Genomic DNA, 17567 nt, shown 5'->3' on the forward strand with positions numbered 1-17567 from the left:
TACAATATACTGTATTTGCAAGTGGAAAGAACAAAAGCCAGACAAGCCCGCTGCGGTAGATTCTCGGGTACTTTATTCAGCCTGCGCCCCACACAACAACCAGTCCGGAAAGCGTGGAGAGACACCACTTGAAGCAGCTGTGTTAGACAAGAGTCGAATCCACAATATGCAACAACTTTCAGTCAAAGTTCACTGTAAAACCGACGCCTAAAACCAAAGAGAATAAAACATGATATATTTAAAAACCAAAATGTTCAAACAAATCCTATAATAACCAAAGTCCACTATCCTTATGCTAGCATATAATGGGAAACGCCATAGATGGGTTTAATTATGCATGAAAAACAATCAACTATTTGTCTTTATTTAATATCCTCCACTGCCCAATATTATTTTGAATTCATACTTGAAAATCCATGTTTTGTCATCTGTGTCTCCACTACTTTTCCAGAATTTTTAGGTTTTTGCCTTCGAGGAGGTACTATATTCAGGTACAGTATCAAAGTCCGAATTTTGGTACCATGACACCTGTACACGCTCAGGTTGCAATGTGAAGAATGTGCAATTAACCCGATGAATAAACTCCCTCCTGCGTCGCCTTCATCCTCAGCGGACACAATCGAGTCCCGTCCGACTTCCCGTCCCTTGGACGGCCTATTATTGCCCAAATTAAAACCATTATTTCCTCAGAGACCTTTGAGCTCAAACGCGGCGCTTCTTCACAACTCATTTAATCATCGCTACGATAGCGCTCCCTTTCACCGGCCGTTCGCACACAGTTCAGCGACATAATCACTCCGGAACAAACGCGCGCAATAAAATGAAATTGCTACGAAAAGCTTTATTAAAGTGCCAATCTGCAAGCTAGCCACTGGAAAGAGGACAATCGCAATCATCCCTCTCACAAGGGCCACTCGCATCGCTCTCGCCCTTACCATTTCTTACAAGTCAACAAAGCAATCCATTTCGACACCAAAAACAAAACAAATTATAAATAATAAATAAAATAAAAAAAGGAAGCTTCAAGTTCACGTTTTCGAGCGAGGTGGTTTGGGAGAAAATTCAAGTACCAAGCAATTTAAAGTTAGGCCAACAGATTATTTTTCAGTAAATTTAGAGTTTGATTACAAATGAGATTACTGAGTGACGACAAGCAAGTTTACCATTAGATTTCAATTAGCCTTACGAAATGAATACAAGCAAGTCTACTCAAAGATTTCAATGAAGATTACGGAATGACTGCAAGTGAGTTTCCGCTAAGATTTCAAGTAAGATTAAATGGTGAATGGTCTTACACTGATGATGATGATGATGATGTAGTTTTGGTTTCAGAGACGTGCCTCCTAATGAAATAAACATCCTCTATAAATTCATTGGGTAGTCCAAATCGCTGTTCGACAATGAGTGGAAAATCTCACGGTACAAATGTGAAGAAATGTGATGCTACCTCGTCTTTATCACCCTTTAACCATTGGATATTTGAAGACAAACGGTGGGGCAACTCACATAGACAGTACTCACAGGCATATATTCTTTATCAGCTGCGAGGAATGACTAATATCACTGCGACTTACTGAGGAGCAGAGGGCAGCTCCATGTATGTCTGTTATACTGCCCCCAGGTGGCCAAAGTGAACAGACCAGAAGGAGCAGCACAATGGCCACTGAATTGAAGCAAAAAAAAAAAAAGAGGCAAAAACTGTTTCATTTCTTGAGAGTTTTTGACAAAGCTTTATGATTTTGAGGATTGATCATTTCAGGGCAAATGTTTTGACAAGCTGATATCACGACAGGATTATGAGAGAGAGCAGGAAAAACCAAAAACCAAAAAAAAAAAAACGATTCATGTCCAGATGTTTGTCAGGCGAGCTGAATTTTGACGCAGGGCGGGCGGACCCCAGTTCCCCGTTTGGTTGGCCCACTTCTCGGAAACGACATCCGAGTCGACTCCCTTCTGTTTGTCTTCAGTGCTCTCACAACTGGGAACGCTCCGATTCAAGTAAGAGTTGCTCGGCCCTGGCATGCTTGTTTTTTTCCATGTCTTTTTTAAAATTCTTATTATTATTACAACTCAGTGTGGTATGTCGGCAAAAATCCACTGCTCACTTTTCAAACCCCAACATTTCCTTTGAAAGAGAATCATATCCCATTTGTGCTCCCCGAAATATCCCTAAACCCCAACAGAGCGACGTCTCCCGTCTCACTGTCACGAGACGTCTCGGCGTTCTGACGAGGGTCTGATCAAAGGCGGCCGTTCTATTGGAACAGCGCCGGTCTCAACTCCCCCATCCCCGCGTGGCGTTTGCAAGCCCGACCTGCCGTGATCAAAACAAGACTCCCAAAGGATCTCGCCTGTCCACCCCCCACCCACGTAACTTTCATCATATATATAACATCTAAATCCAGTTATCCTCTGAGCAACATCAACATCTGATTTAAATTTAAAAAAACATGAATAGCTGCCTTCAAGTCTTTCGGACTGAAAAAGAGTTCTTTTCTCTCCCCCTTCGAGGTTATTATTTCTCATCCATGTGAAGTCCTACTTTTCACCGTAAAACTACTCGAATGAGAGCGCTGAGCGAGGCGAAAAGGTCCACAATTGTTGAGTGCGCGACATTGGCGAGGGCGAAATCAATGAATTGTTTTAAAGAAGACATATTAATGGCATTTTTAATAAATTAAAACACTTCCGACGTCTCTGACAGTCTTCCATCAAAATACACAAATAATTGAAAAATTGTAGCAAGAGTTTGGCGACTTTTTGTGGCGATAGTGGTGACCAACCAATCAGAGGCAGGGAAATTGCTGACATGATCCTAGGCCAGCTACCTCTGACGCAAATTTGAAATGTGATTGGTTCTAGAACGTTCCATTGCTAATGTACGACATCAACTCGCACTACTGATTCTGAAGGCAGATTTGACTGACATGGCAACACATAGAGGCGGAAATCTGATTGGACAAAAAAAAAAAAAAAACTACTTACCTTTTGTGGTTTGTGCAGTCAGGCCAACTATTTGTACACAAACAATTAAAGTCAATTATTCATACTATGTCCCCTTTAAAAATAAGCTCCACAGCTGAGTCTTTTGTGTTGTGTGTGTCCAGATGGCGCTTTACTAGAAGTGCTTTGCCAAAGCATTATTACTCAATAATGCTCATAAGGGAAGGAAACAGATGTTTCACTGTAAAATCGTCCCATTGTTAGCCGAGACATGAGGACAGTGTTTATTTTATTTTGTGCGCCATGCGGACGCTTTCTGAAGGATTTTTCTTTCCTGAAACATTGCGGGGGGAGTTCAATTTATGTTCCAAGATAACTTCCACCCACTGAGTAATTACAATGACAATACGCAACTAAGTGGGTTCTATCTTTGAATGTGGACTGTTTCACTGACTGGCGTGAAAAGCGTCACGAAAGGACTCGCGTGTCCCCCGACGCGAGCTTGCATATTTGTGTCATCGGCTCCTTTGATGTGCGGCAGGCTTTTTTTTTTTTTTTTTTTCCCGGAAACGCGATCATTTTCTTCCTCTCCCACGCCGTCAAAATAAGACTGACAGCTTCGGGTCTGCGTCCCCCGAAGCTCAAAAGTGGCAAGAATAACCAGATTTTTGGGGGGACGGGGACACTGACGGCGCTCATGCTCCTGACCTGGCAGCCTGACCTTGTTTGTGTGACTCACCGGATCGTAAGCAAAGCCTCAATAAATGTATTCAATAACTTTAAAACACATATATATCTCCATTTTTATTATCCTGGAATACCGTGAACCCTCGCCAATTTGCGGTTCGTTATGTTCAAATTCCCCTACACGCTATTCATGAATTTGCGGGTTTTTTTGGGGGGTGCTTTTTACCATGAATTAATTAATTACATGCCCAACTGCACTCCTGACAAAATAAAATGTTTAGCTGAAGATACCAGCAAAAAAAAAAAAGAAAGAAGAAAAAAACAAAACACATGGCTTGGAGCTCAAAAGCAAAGGCTGGATGTGAGTTTGGCAAGCGCATGCATCGCAACTTACTGCTGACTTAGCTCAAAGGACGCCAAGCGGAAACAGCAGACGAGCGTCCAAAATCCAGATGCGGGCAAAGCGAGTGAGAGAGAGAGAGAGAGAGAGAGAGGAAATAAGCAGACGTGTTGCGCCGCTCCTTCGTGTCAGCGGAGATCCGCCGACAGTGTGATTATCAGCTCTCGGAAACAAGCAAATATGTCATTTGCCTCAGTCGACACGCTGCTATTCGCCTCGCTTTGTTTTCCCTCGAGAGCGATGACAGATGACAAGCAGCGTGTTCTTGTTGCTTAAACGTCAACAAAATATGTTCATAAACGAGAGCAAAAATAGCTCGGGCCATTAGACGAATTAAGGCGAGCTAAAAATACCACTTAAAAGTCTATTTTAAAGCATCGGTCTTGATTGTTTCAATGCATCAGATTCAATGACATTCACCAAATACTGATGAAAGTCAGTTAAAAGTGGTTCTCAAAAGGCACGCATTTCTTTCAGTGAGACCGGTTATAGCTTGTTATCCATTACGCACAAAAAAAAACTCTTTTCTCCAAGCCAATTATTCAATACCTGCAACACACTGCATGTAAATTGCAGAGTGTAATTCAATTAGCCAGCAGTCCTGACAGGGGAGAGCATGAATTATGGATTAATGAATTCCCCGGATTGCATCGTGTTGTCTCAACCGTATATCAAGACTTACCAGTTAGAAACGCCGCGCAATCGGCGAGAGGTTATACTAATACGTGTAAAGTTTTTGCCTGAAGGTTCAAACAATCCCACGCTTTATTTGGTTGCGAAAGAAACGATGATCGCATGGAGAAAGCACGCACACGCCGGGCCAAGGAGCACAATTCCCAGCTATGGCCCTTTTGCAACCTTTTGGGAATTGGAGGAGACGCGCTGAGAAATCCTATTTGGACTGTTTGGAAACCATGCGTTTTCTTTAACACTTGGTGAGCCACTCTGTGTTTGCATTTAAATTATAAAGATTCAAGTCCATCCAAAGCTATTTTCCTGTGGTGTGCTCAGTGATTTGTCTAACCGGATACCCCCAGAAAACTGTCTGAGCAGACAATCGTACATTTTAAGCGTGGAGCATTTGCCCCCCTGTTGAGCAACCAAATTTGTAAGAGCACAAAAGAGTGTGTCCGCAAACAATTCACGCACACATGCACAGCCATAAAACGCTGACGCCATGTGTGCACTTGCTAATGTCACCTGGGTGAAATATCGCCGTCGGCGCGCTCGGCGGGTTGACTTATCGCCTAATCATTAGAGGCGTGCGGCGGCGAGATAGGACCTTGTTGCTGCTGATCCGACACTTATTTGTGGAGCAAAACAGTGACTGATAAGACCCTTTGCCTCCATTTTGATAGCTACTGAAAAACATCCAGATAAGCCAATACCGTTTTGATTCCCCATCCACCAAGCCACGCTATTTTATTGCGTTAAACCTAAATACCAGAGGCGGGGCACTCGAGTCACATGACTTGAGTCAAGTCAGACTTTAGTATTTCAGCAAACACGAATAACATCTAACTTTATCCATCACTATAAAACCCACAAAGGCAGGTAAGCTACGCTAACTTGGTCAAACATGAACTAAGCTTCATGTCGGTTATGAGTTTGATTCCGAAGAAAATACAAAGACTGGTTTGGGAGCATTAAAAACACTATTTGATTGTGAATATGCTGGTACAGCTAACTAATGCAAGTACAGCTAGTGAGTGTATTAATTTGTAAATATATGTTATTTAGTTATGTTATTTAGCGGCGACCTTTTTGGATTTTTGCCACCGTAACTTGAAAATTACACATATGTGACTAACACGCACGTCTGTTTGATACAACTCTCTTATTGTTTTCAAACGTCTTCTCCGAACCGTATGAGTATCCAATCATTAGCATGCACGCCAACGCGCTGACGCTGCTATGCAGATGTATGCGTGACCGCGAGTCATCCGGCGCGGTTACGTTTCTCGGCACGACTCCCCGTTTCTTCCCTTCCATTCATTTCCATCACGGCTGGCATTAGGATGCGCGAAAAGCCTTCGTTGATGTCTGTTGCACGGTTCCCACAAAGCTCAGTCGGTGAATCTTCAACAGCCAAGTGGAAAACAAAACAAAAGAGAGACAAGTCCGTCTTTGAATCCTTTAAGGCGTACAAACCTTTTGGATTCGTCTTTGTGAAATCCAATATTCGCTTTGTGGTGCGCGAAGAGATTTTTTTTTTTTTTTTCCCCATGTAAAGTAGGTGCCTTGGCTCAATAAAAGCTGGGAAACTGGTTTATGTAACATGGGTTCATGATTGTGTACATGCTAGATGCATGGTGTTGATGCTTTGTTGATTATTATTTTTCTTGTTACAGACCACAATAAATCAATTGATAAGGAATACCAATCTCTTTTTCAAGTGCTTTTTCCGCCTGGCCTCTGTAGGCAATTACAAACTCTTTTTACGGGATGTATAAACTATTCGCGACAGGGGTTCAGTGTACAATCATCATCAAGCGCCGGTTTTATTCCATTTTGTTTATTTGTGCTGCTTTGTTCACACATTACTCACTAGTCTTCTTCCCATTTACATTCTTGAGAGCAATAAGCGAAGCGATCGATGTCGCGTGGTTCGTTGTGACACATTTTGGCAACTCACATGCTTCAAAATTATTTTTGGGTTGCTGCTATTTACAATTTCTCATGTGTCAAAAGTGCGAGTTTCCATTCTTTTACATCCACAAAGTCAGCCAACTGCTTGTCCACGGTTAGTGATAGCGTGGTTGGGTTGAGTCGGCTGTGTTGGGTCAACCATTTAAAATTTCTCAAGTTATAAACATGCAGAAGTGAGTTGAATGCTGATATTTTATTGAGACAGCGATAAAGCTGGAGGACGAGGACGTGCGAGCCCAGACGAGTCACAGATGGGCCGAGCGGGTGGAATCAATGACCGCAGGTATCGCAATTGTCTTGTGTCCTTTCCCGGCGGACCATAGCACAATTGTGTTTTACGGGCAGGCAATAGCTAATGAAATGGTCTGAAAACTATCACATTATTTGTTGGACGGATATGAATAAAAAAGCTTTTTTTTTTTTTTTTAGTGCATGGCAGCCACGGCCTACGATACTTAATCTCTTGTTACGACATTATCTTATCGGTCTAATACATCGGCTCTCTAATTTTTTTTTCCTCCCCCACCAAGCACCGCCATAATAGCCAGCTTGCCACCATTAAAATATAGTCGGCTTAACTCATTCACTGCCAGTGGTTTTCAAAGTCGTTCCCCGTGTAGCCAGTTGTTTCAGCGCATTTTGACTGATGTCTCAAGACCCTAACACTGTCATCATATACTGCCCAGCAGTTCCATTATAGTAGCCTGGAGGGCTCTTTTCGTCCTGCCCCCTCCCCTCTCTGTTTTCCGCACCTGTCTGCAATCAGGCACATCGCCACCGGTACTTAAGCCTGCCTGTTTTCCAGGAAATCCTCGCCAAAGTATTGCAGCCTCTTCTAGCGGTACCACTCAAGTAAGCCACTTAACGCCTCGGTCCCCCGTTAACCCTTGTGCCTCCTCGTTCCCAGTGCTCCCCTGTGTTCCTGACCCACGTCTTTCCTGCCACCAAGCCAGCCGCCAATTCTGTCCACTGCCTGTCACCTGTCCACGCCGCCGCCTGCCAACACATCCAGGACCACCTCCATAACCTTTGCTCAATAAACTGTTCATCATTTTACATCTGCTCTTGGGTCCAGCTACTCCCCACAAGTGACAAATCCTAACCCACACAATATTGTGTTAAGTGACAATAGAAGAAACCCAACCCTACCAAAAGAAAGTGTAGACTCTTCTTTCACCAGAAAAATAAATTTGTTAATATTTTTTTGCTTTGGTGACACCTTCAAGTATACAACAAAAACAAGACTGAGAAAGGGCTTTTGATGGCAAAATAGTCATTTCTTGACGGATATACAACTGAGAAACACGGCGTAAGCAACGCTGACTCACTGCATGGCTTGAGTTGAATGTCAGTGGCTTTTTTTTTTTTTTTTTTTTTAAACACGGCGTTTGGCATTCACTCCATCAACTGCGTCATCTTTTCTCCCCAACTACCGCGACACATACTGTTCCTACCCTAAGTACATAGACTGTTCAATTGTGAGGTGCCTAAACTTGTCCAACCTCCCACGTGTTGGCATTTATCTCCCTCATAACCGAGGTTCGCCCCCTGAATCTCTTATCTTCAACTCACTCGAGGTACGTGAACCACACTTTGTGACTCACCGGTCGACTCTTTTGTAAACATTTGAAACAGACGATGAGTTGACCTACCTGAGATGAGATGTCTGCCTCCCTCTTGTTTCGACCTTGAGAAAGCCATCTTGCCATCACTGTCCGTCCTCTCTGTAAACCTTTGGGAAAGCAAGAAAAACACGAGCAGAAGATTAACAGAGTGCATTCTGTTCGATTATTTGCGCATTAAGCTCTGCGGGTCTTCTGTGTTTCTGCCCGGCTCGCCAAATGATGACTAGTTTCGCTGATAAGAATCACGAGCCTCACCTCAAATTGGTCAAAAACAAATCTGTAAAGCGAGTCATGATTCACACAGACACACACACACACATCGGGTTTGGAAGGTTTTATTCAAGCGGGAACGCAATAAGCACAACAAAAGAATCCAATGGCCCCATTTGCATCGCTAAACAACAAAGATTGGCAGTGAGATGTGCACCTTTTAGCAAAGCAAAAGTGCTGACAGCCTTGTTTCTTCAGGGTGAGGCAGATCAAATGCCTCCCCCCCTCAAGCAAATGACATGATTATTCACAGATAACACGGAAAAGAATCTATAAAATGTCAGCGGCGGCGCTTGGGCCTGGAATGGCTCCCGACAGGCGAGGGCAAAGGCGTCAGTGGCATTCGAGGAAAGAAGAAGAAGAATTGAAACGGAGAGGCCGCTTCCCAGCGCCGGACTCGCCCGTCGTTTAGAGCATTTGCATAAAATTCAATTGCGGGGGATGACACGCTGACGCAATCTCAAAAGACAAAAGTATACTCGAAAGAGACGAGAGGCTCATTGAATTTGGATGAACTAATAAGAATGCAGACACATCAAAAATGATAAAACGCTCATTTTTCTTGGCTGGCTTTCAAAATAAAGAAATAAATAGATAAATAAACAAATAAATCTAATGTTGCGATTCGGTGCGACACAAACAAACAGAATTGGACAGCTGCAGGCTCCTAAACACAAACCCCCAAAAAATGAAATTCACATCATCTTCCCATGGAGAGAAATGTCCGACATTCGTAAACGTTCTCCCCCGACGCTGTTCAGTGACAACTACGTGTGCACAGCAACGCTTGCACCTGCCACTGACTGTCGAGTGCAAATGCACACCTCATCCCTCCAAATTCTGCTTTCAATCATTCCTTTCAAGAGTATATACATTGGAAAATTGACGCAAACAAAAATATGGAAACAAATGGATCTTTTCTATCGCCAGCTATTCGCTGAAAAGGTTACCCATTCTCTTTCATCTTAACATGTCGCCAAAGGCCCATGTAAATAGGAATTGGTGTCAAGGAAGTAAGGGGAAGTGATGCAACTCTCCTGAGAGATAAGGTCAGGGAGTGACAAAGTTTAGCCTGGATTTTCAGTGGAAGTTACATTTAAATATGAATTTATCAATTGGCCTTGTGGTTGTGGTTACATACTGTACTTGTTTTGACACTTATGTTCACATTATCTGTAAAGAAAATAATATATATTTCTATTATTTCTGTGGAAGTTGAAGATAATGCTTGGGAAAAAAATGTTGGGGTATCAGGACAAGTAAAGCAAATCCCACAAGGGAGGGAAAAAAGAAACATTTTCTGAATAATGTCATAGTAAGGCCTAAAAAAAAAAAAGATTACAATCAGAAAATCCATTTCTGTGGGGAAAAAAAACCCAAAACATTATTTGGAAGCCATGACGGCCGACTCGAAGTTCTTCAAAAGTAGAGCGTCGCTGTGAGCGAGTCAAAACATTGACAAAACGAGGCACGTCCGTGGGGAGTCATTAAAAAAAAAAAAAAAAAAAAAGAAGAGGCCACCGGTTCGAGGCTGATCTTGCGAGCTTGAAGTTAGACTTCTGTTGAGGAGCGAGTAAACGAGGCAGATGCAGTCATTAGCTCTTAAGCTTCGGCGTACGCACGGCGGTGATTGTTAGCTCTATGGGCTGTGATTTACCGAGTGCGGAAAAGAAGCAAATAATGTGACGGCAATCGACAATCTGTGACTACATCAGCAGAGTGCAGGGTGCAGTGTCGAAATAAACACTATCAATCCGGATGGGAGTGTTTTAATGGGGAGGCTGTAATCTGGGCACCAGATGCAATCGTGATCGCACTGCCCTTGTGCCGCCTCATGTTTCACTTCATTGTTGTCATGGCAAAGAGCCCGCAAAAAAAAAAAATTAAAAAAAGGTTACAACACCCTGAGATGAAGCCCAAATTTATGCCAAATCTGTCAAGTGTAACTCAGTCACACGGAGGTGAAGACGGAGAGGAGATGAAAGCATCAAAGGGAGTTGTTGGCTTCAAAGGGGGTGGTTGGCTACTCTTGTTATTTACCGTTAAGTGCTGCCGCCATGAGAGAGAATACAATCCATGCTGTCGTTGTGTGGGCTCTCTCTCAATTTTTTTTTTTTTTTTTTTTTTTTTTTTAAAAAGATTCAAGGTTCAAAGTGCAGCCAGCACAGCATCATAGGGGAACAAAACCCATCCTTGCCTTTACTTTTGCATTCTCCCCAATAATATTCACGGTCATATGGTCTCCAGACCTTTGACACTCAGGCGGCCTCGCGTCTTTTTCAATCGCTCGGCCGTTTCCTCCGCGGGTCTCCCGAGAGACTCGCGGGCGACACTGGCACTCATGACTCATTCGCACAGCGCGGCGCGATCTGCTGTATCAGACAGTCGGCCCAAAAGATAGGAGGAAGAGGAAGCAGGATGGGCACGGTCCCTGCTATCTTCTTGACAAATGCTTAGTGGGTTTCTGGTTTGCCAAAGGGTTGCGGCGAGAGCGCTTCAGGAACACACTGAGGAGATGCGATACATACTCTATATGGGTCATTTTCATATTATTTGATCAATAGCGGTAAAGACATCGCCCACTGAATTTCCTTTTGAAATTCTATTTTACTGACGTATTTGAATTATTGGCAGCTGTTATCTATCAAAAGCTCATAATTTCTTTCAAAAGAAAATACATTTCAAACTTTCAAAGCCAAAATGTCTTTACTGTTATCTGTCCCAGATCAAATGTTATGATTTGCAACATGCTTTCTGAAGAAGACTATTATATGATTATGATTATTATTACTACTATTACTCATACTCATTTGCATGTGTCTGATGCTTGTAACATGGATGACTGGACCAATGATGCCGTTATTTTGTTTTTCTTAATTAATGTGCTGTACTTAATTAATGTGCCCCCTAGAACGATGCTGAAAGTACATCAAAGGACAACTCGGTGATCCATATGACCTACGGCTCTGAAAATTGGCACGCATATAGAGGGGACCCAGACGCACAAAAAAGTCAAGTGCGCGCGATATCGAGTGACCTATGACCTTTTGAAGGAAAAAAAGTGTGAAATCTTTGCATTGTTTCAGGGTTTATACTTTTGCAAACTCCTCCTACAGCTTTCAGCCGATTTGCTTCAACCTTGGTGTGCATCATCTCAAGACATGGGAAATTAAAATTTATCAAAATCTTTTTAATCTGACGAACTATATGACAGGAGCGGGCTTTCAAACTTTTCATTCCACATTTCGCCACAAAACCAAAAATGCCTGAATTTCATCAAAGTCTTATTCGTTGTACGTTTCACCAAGAGCTCCAAAAATCGGCTGGCACCTGTATCTACTCCAGAAGTACAAAAATTCCAACGGCACGCATACCCAAAACACAACAGGAAGTGACCCGCGACTTTGTAATCGTAAGGTTTGACTTTTTTCGCAAGGCATCAGCAACCATGCGAAAAAGGTCAAACCTTACGATACCATACTTACAGTTCATCAAAGAGCTATTTGTGGTACGTCACACCTACACTTACCAAACTTGGCAGGTACGTGTATTACCCCGACACCTACAAAATTGTAATTACAACCTATATCCTAAACTCAACAGAAACTGACCTACGACCTTTTAAAGGTACACTTTTGGAAAATTTACAAGTGTCACACTTTTGCGAACTTGTCCTGCAGATTTCATCCGATTGACTTCTAACTTGGTCAGTACCATCGCAGCACCCGGGACATTAAAAGTTATCAAAAGCTTGTTTTTTTCCGATATTCCATATGCCAGTGGCAGCTCATCAACCGTAGCTTTTCTGAGGTCACCGAAAACAGAACATGGTGACAGTTCATCAAAGACCTTTTAGGCGACGTTGCACCAACGCCTATGAAAATTCCTACACGCGTGTAGCACCCCTGCACGAACAAAATTGTAAATACAACCCATGTCCTAAACTCAACAGAAAATTATCTACGGCCTTGTAAATGTAGCATTCACAGTACCTTTCTACAACTTTGTCAAAAGTCTCAGACTTGAAGTCTGAGCATTGTCTTTCAGCACCATCTGCTAAATTCTCAGGATTATCTTTCAGCACCATCTCCGCCGAAGTAAAGTGCAGCACCTTTTTTCTCTGAAATGCACAGAGGAAATGTTCATGCATTTAAAGCTCAAATGCATTTAGAGAACTTATCAAATCAGAAGCAGTCTTACCTTTGCCTTGTAGCTCACAGTTCAAATTGTTCAGTTTAACTGCCAGATCCCCGTCCAGCTGATCGGCCAAGTTCCCAGACATAGCCAACACTCTTCTATCCATTGTAGTTGCCCCCAATTGGACACAGTGGAGATTCCAATTCTCGTCTATTAGGAGTGTCTTTTTTTCCCCAATTATCATCATTGCAAGCCAGGCCAAGCCCAGCCCAAGGCGGGCCAAGCCAGGCCAAGCCCAGCCAAGGCTCTCTGTGTCCTTCAGCGGTGCCTACTCCACCTCTGCGGGTGATCAATGACGAGCTAATGTTCACGGCGGGTGAAATCTTGGGTTCCAGGAGTAGAGGCAGGGGTGTGCAGTATTTGGTCAAGGCAGGGCAGGCCAAGGCAGCCCGAGCCCAGGATGGCCAAGCCCAGCCCAGCCCAGGCAGCCCAAGCCCAGCCAAGCCCAGCCCAGCCCAGCCCAGCCAAGCCCAGCCCAGCCCAGCCCAGCCCAGCCCAAGCCCAGCCCAGCCCAGGCAGGCCAAGCCCAGCCCGGGCAGGCCAAGCCAAGCCCAACCCAGCCCAGGCAGGCCAAGCCCAACCCAACCCAGGCCAGCCCAGGCAGGTCAAGCCCAACCCAACCCAGGCCAGCCCAGGCAGGTCAAGCCCAACCCAACCCAGGCCAGCCCAGGCAGGTCAAGCCCAACCCAACCCAGGCCAGCCCAGGCAGGTCAAGCCCAACCCAGGCCAGCCCAGGCAGGTCAAGCCCAACCCAGGCCAGCCCAGGCAGGTCAAGCCAGCCCAGACAGGCCAAGCCCAGCCCAGCCAAGTTAGGCCAATCCAGTCTCATCTGTTCAGGTCCATCTTTGAAGGCCTCAGCGGGTGTGGCGGGATGAAAAGGCAGCCTTGTCCTGTACTGCGGCTTGCAACCGGCAGTTGGCCGATCGTCGTTTGATCTCAGATCCCCCCTACCGTCCTGGTCAGAAGGTGTAGTTGTCCACACAAGACTTGCATCTGGCCGGGGGTTTTAAGAAACTGGGTCCTCGGTATATTGGTCCTTTTCTGAAATGACTCTGTTGTTAACCCAGTGGCAGTTAAACTTAGGCTCACTCCCTCCATCAAAGTTCACCCTGTATTGCATGTCTCCTTGCTCAAGCAAATTTTCTCCAGCCCTCTGTGTCCTTCACCGGTGCCTACTCCACCTCCGTGGGTGATCAATGGCGAGCCAGTGTTCATGGCGGGTGAAATCTTGGATTCCAGGAGAAGGGGCAGGGGTGTGCAGTATTTGGTCAAGGCAGGCCAAGCCCAGCCAGGCCAAGCCCAGCCAAGGCAGGCCAAGCCCAGCCAGGCCAAGCCCAGCCAGGCCAAGCCCAGCCAAGACCAAGACCAAGCCCAAACCCAGCCCAGCCAAGTCCAAGCCCATCATCAAAGGCTTAAAGAAACAGTGAACCCACGCAAATTCACATTTTCCCCCCCTGGGGAAGCTATTTGCCACTATTTGCTGAAAAACTCAACTAGTTGTGTTTTTTTGTGCTCTTCCTAAGATGCCACAAGATGGCGCCAAAGCCTTTAAACCCGTAATTGGCATCAAGGAAGTATGTTTGAGTGATAGAACTCAACTGAAATCTTCCTAAGATGCCACAACATGGCACCAAAGCCTTTAAACCCGTAATTGGCATCAAGGAAGTATGTTTCAGCTGAAAGACTCATCTTCATATGTCGGGGAGGAGCTAAACTTCTGTTCAGTTTTATTCATGTTATGTGCAGTGAGAATTTTTTTGTTATATATTAATTCCCGTTCAATTGTTGAATTACCGTTTAGTGGCGGAATGCATTTAGAGCGGAACAGGAATCATTGCGAATGGAGAGCACTCCTCACCTACTCTACAAGCCTTCACAGCATTTACACACGGCGAAAAACTAAATTGTGACTCGGTGGATCCCACGCAAGCCCTCCAGATACGACCTCTGCTACCGACGAGACGTTTGCTGCGTTGAGCCTGAGCGGGGACGATGTGCCACATCGGGAATCCGGAAGGCACGCCGGTGGTGACACGGCGCTGCAAAGGTTCGGTTAGATTGTCGTATGGTTCACATCGCAGCCAGTCATTAATACCAAAAAGGAGCACAAATCATATTTCGTAGGACTAAAACTGCAAACAAGACAAATGGAATCCTGTTTTGTTTTGTTTTTTATAAATGAATTGCAGCTGTTGTTCTGCTCAAAACAAGTTCACATGACTGGATATCGATCACACTGAGCGCATTGTCAGTACATTCAAGCCCCACAGACTGGTGCAAGGGGCCACTGCCCCCCCCCCCCCCCCCCTTTGCACTCCACTGCGCTAACGCAATGGTAAAGTTGTGACAACAGTTACGATTTTTTTTTTTTTTTTATATCGTTTGGTCAGTTACAATTTTTTAAATATTTTTTTTTATCTAAAACTCTGCTTGGCCATAAATATAAGTTACTATTTTTTTGTATGTAAAACTGCTTGACCATAAATATAACAGTTACTATTTTTTTTATATTTTTTGTATGTAAAACTCCGCATGGCCATAAATATAACAGTTACGATTTTTTTAGTATGTAAAACTCTTCTTGGCCATAAATATAACGCAATCAAATGCAGAACAGTAAGCATGGGGGAAACTGTCCGCGCCTTTTTACGGCAGCCGCCGTTCATGACCACGAATATCGTATGTCGGGGCCGTCGTAAGCCCCGACATACCTCCCCCCTCTTGTACGGTACTCGAGTCCCCGAAACTCCTTTTAAGGACAAAGAGAGCAAAAAAAATGGCAACGGGGAGCAGCCGCCAATTTAGGGCTCAGTCGAGCGAGAACACACGATAAAGAACCGAAGAACGGACTGAGTACGACTCATGACGGAAAATTGACGGACAAAGTCGACTTGACAAAGTTTCTCCGGTATCAAACGCGACCCCGAAACGCTTTGAAATGGGCCGCGCAACTGGTTGAATCCAACTTTGGACTTACCGGCTCGGCTGGCTCGTCCCGAGGCGTTGAGCGAGAGCAAAGCGACAAACAAGAGCAAAGAGGCGCACGCCGCCGGCGATATGTGGCCGTTTTTCTGCCTGTGTTTACTGTACATCCCTGTGAGCCTCCGTCGTGCCGCCGCGGCCGCCTCGTCCTCGGGCAGCTGCTCAACTCCGCCTGCCTCCGTGCCTCCTTCGTTAGCTTGCTTCTCAAGCTCCTCCGAGTGCCGCGAAAGGAGGCGACATTTCCGTCTGTGACCTTCAAAATAAAGCTGAGCGTTTGGCCCACAAGGGAAGCTTTTATTATGAAGTCTGAAGCATCTGCTCGCAGGATGTTGAGCTTAACGAGATAAAGTCAGAGGCATGAGCCTCCTCCCTGCACGCTTCATGGTTGGTTGTCATTTGCATAAACCCATATATGAAAATAAGGAGGGATGAATAATGCATGCATTGGGTTCAATTTTCAATCCGCCATTTACTCACAAACACACACTTAATCCTGTTGAATATTTAGATTTGGACTGAAATATATGGCTTGTAAAATACATTTTTCACATCGATTTTGGAGCGGGTTCCATGAAGAGTAATAAGGATGGCAGGACAGTGAGCTTCCAATTGTGGGAAAATGCCTCTGCTTTTCTTGATGATTCACTGCGTTTCATTGTTAATTTTAATTTAAGATTTCTTTTGTGGTTTTATTAGTTATTGTCAATTCTCTTCCAGAGTTGCTTTGGGTTCTTAAAATTAGCTGACACGCAGTCCTTATAATTCGCCTTAGCATTTCCAGTTTTGGTTTTACATTTATTTCCAAGCTCTTTATACACTACAAGGCTGAATTGTTTAAATTGGTGTATAAATATCGGCCCCTTGACTTTTGTTTATTATAGTATATATATACTTCCAGGTATCTTATTAGTTGAAATCTACTCCCAATTAATGTTCAATGTCTTCAACATAGAGTTATTGGTTTTCCTTACATACATTTTTGTAGCTTTTCTACCATTAACAGCTGTTTGGTAAGAAGCCAATTCTGTGAGGCATTCACTGTGCTCTGGACAACGGAGCACATTTTGGTATAAAACAATCTTAGCAAACTTACAAGACCACCTACTGGAATGAAACACTCCATTCGTGTTAAGTCATTTCATATTGTTCAGTAATATTCATTTTAATTTAGTTCAGATCTAAACCTGGGAGAAGTAGTAATAATAATGTTTCGTTCCATCGATCTCATTGCATTGAATTTCCTCCACTCCTGGTTGGTTTTTATTTTTTTTTAGATCTCATTGCATTGAATTTCCTCCACTCCTGGTTCTTTTTTTTTTTTTTGTCGCTCAAGGGCAGAGAGAGGCTGACCAGAGGGCTCATTAACCTGATTGAAAACCCTCCAAGCGTAAACCTTTTAAAACGACCACATAAAAAGAACTATTAACCTGCCCAAGCGCACACAACAATCCATGCCGGTTTTTGGGGGGGGGGTCCATCATTTGTCCTTTACAGCCTTAAGTGTGAAGCCTGATTTGCTGAATACACAGTGGTGTGCATGCGTTTTAAGAAAACAATTCGATTTGTCCAGCTCAAGCATCGCATTTTGCTAACCTTGTTCCACCTGAAACATTCCCATGGCCACTGCAAGTTTTCATTTCGGCTGAGTCATGTAGCTCACTTTTTTTTTTCTCTTCCTCAAGGTGTCAATCACTGAGTTCTGTGTATGTTGAGACAATTATTACAATTATAAAATATCTGATGACATTTTATCAATCACAAGGAAGACATGAACAAAAAAAAAAAATCACACCAAAAAAAGGTGATATAAAACT

The 17567-nt window shown here is 43.9% G+C and overlaps 1 protein-coding gene across 3 annotated transcripts in view; it reads right to left on the reverse strand.

Annotated features, from left to right (window-relative positions):
* adam19a (ADAM metallopeptidase domain 19a) overlaps window positions 1-15958 on the reverse strand; it is a 43960-nt gene extending 28002 nt beyond the window's left edge. Inside the window, exons 1-3 of one of the 3 annotated variants that reach the window (XM_061669024.1) lie at window positions 12775-13168; window positions 12567-12694; window positions 8332-8411 (exon numbers count right to left, since the gene is read on the reverse strand). In XM_061669024.1, the coding sequence (XP_061525008.1) occupies window positions 8332-8388 (57 nt within the window). In that variant the 5' untranslated portion in view covers window positions 8389-8411; window positions 12567-12694; window positions 12775-13168. Of the gene's footprint in view, window positions 1-8331; window positions 8412-12566; window positions 13169-15748 lie in introns of those variants that run through there. The other 2 variants (XM_061669023.1, XM_061669025.1) reach the window with 2 other exon arrangements.
* Between the last annotated feature and the right edge of the window lie 1609 nt (window positions 15959-17567).

The sequence above is a fragment of the Phycodurus eques genome, chromosome 23 (assembly GCF_024500275.1).
Source record: "Phycodurus eques isolate BA_2022a chromosome 23, UOR_Pequ_1.1, whole genome shotgun sequence".
Lineage (NCBI taxonomy): Eukaryota > Metazoa > Chordata > Actinopteri > Syngnathiformes > Syngnathidae > Phycodurus > Phycodurus eques.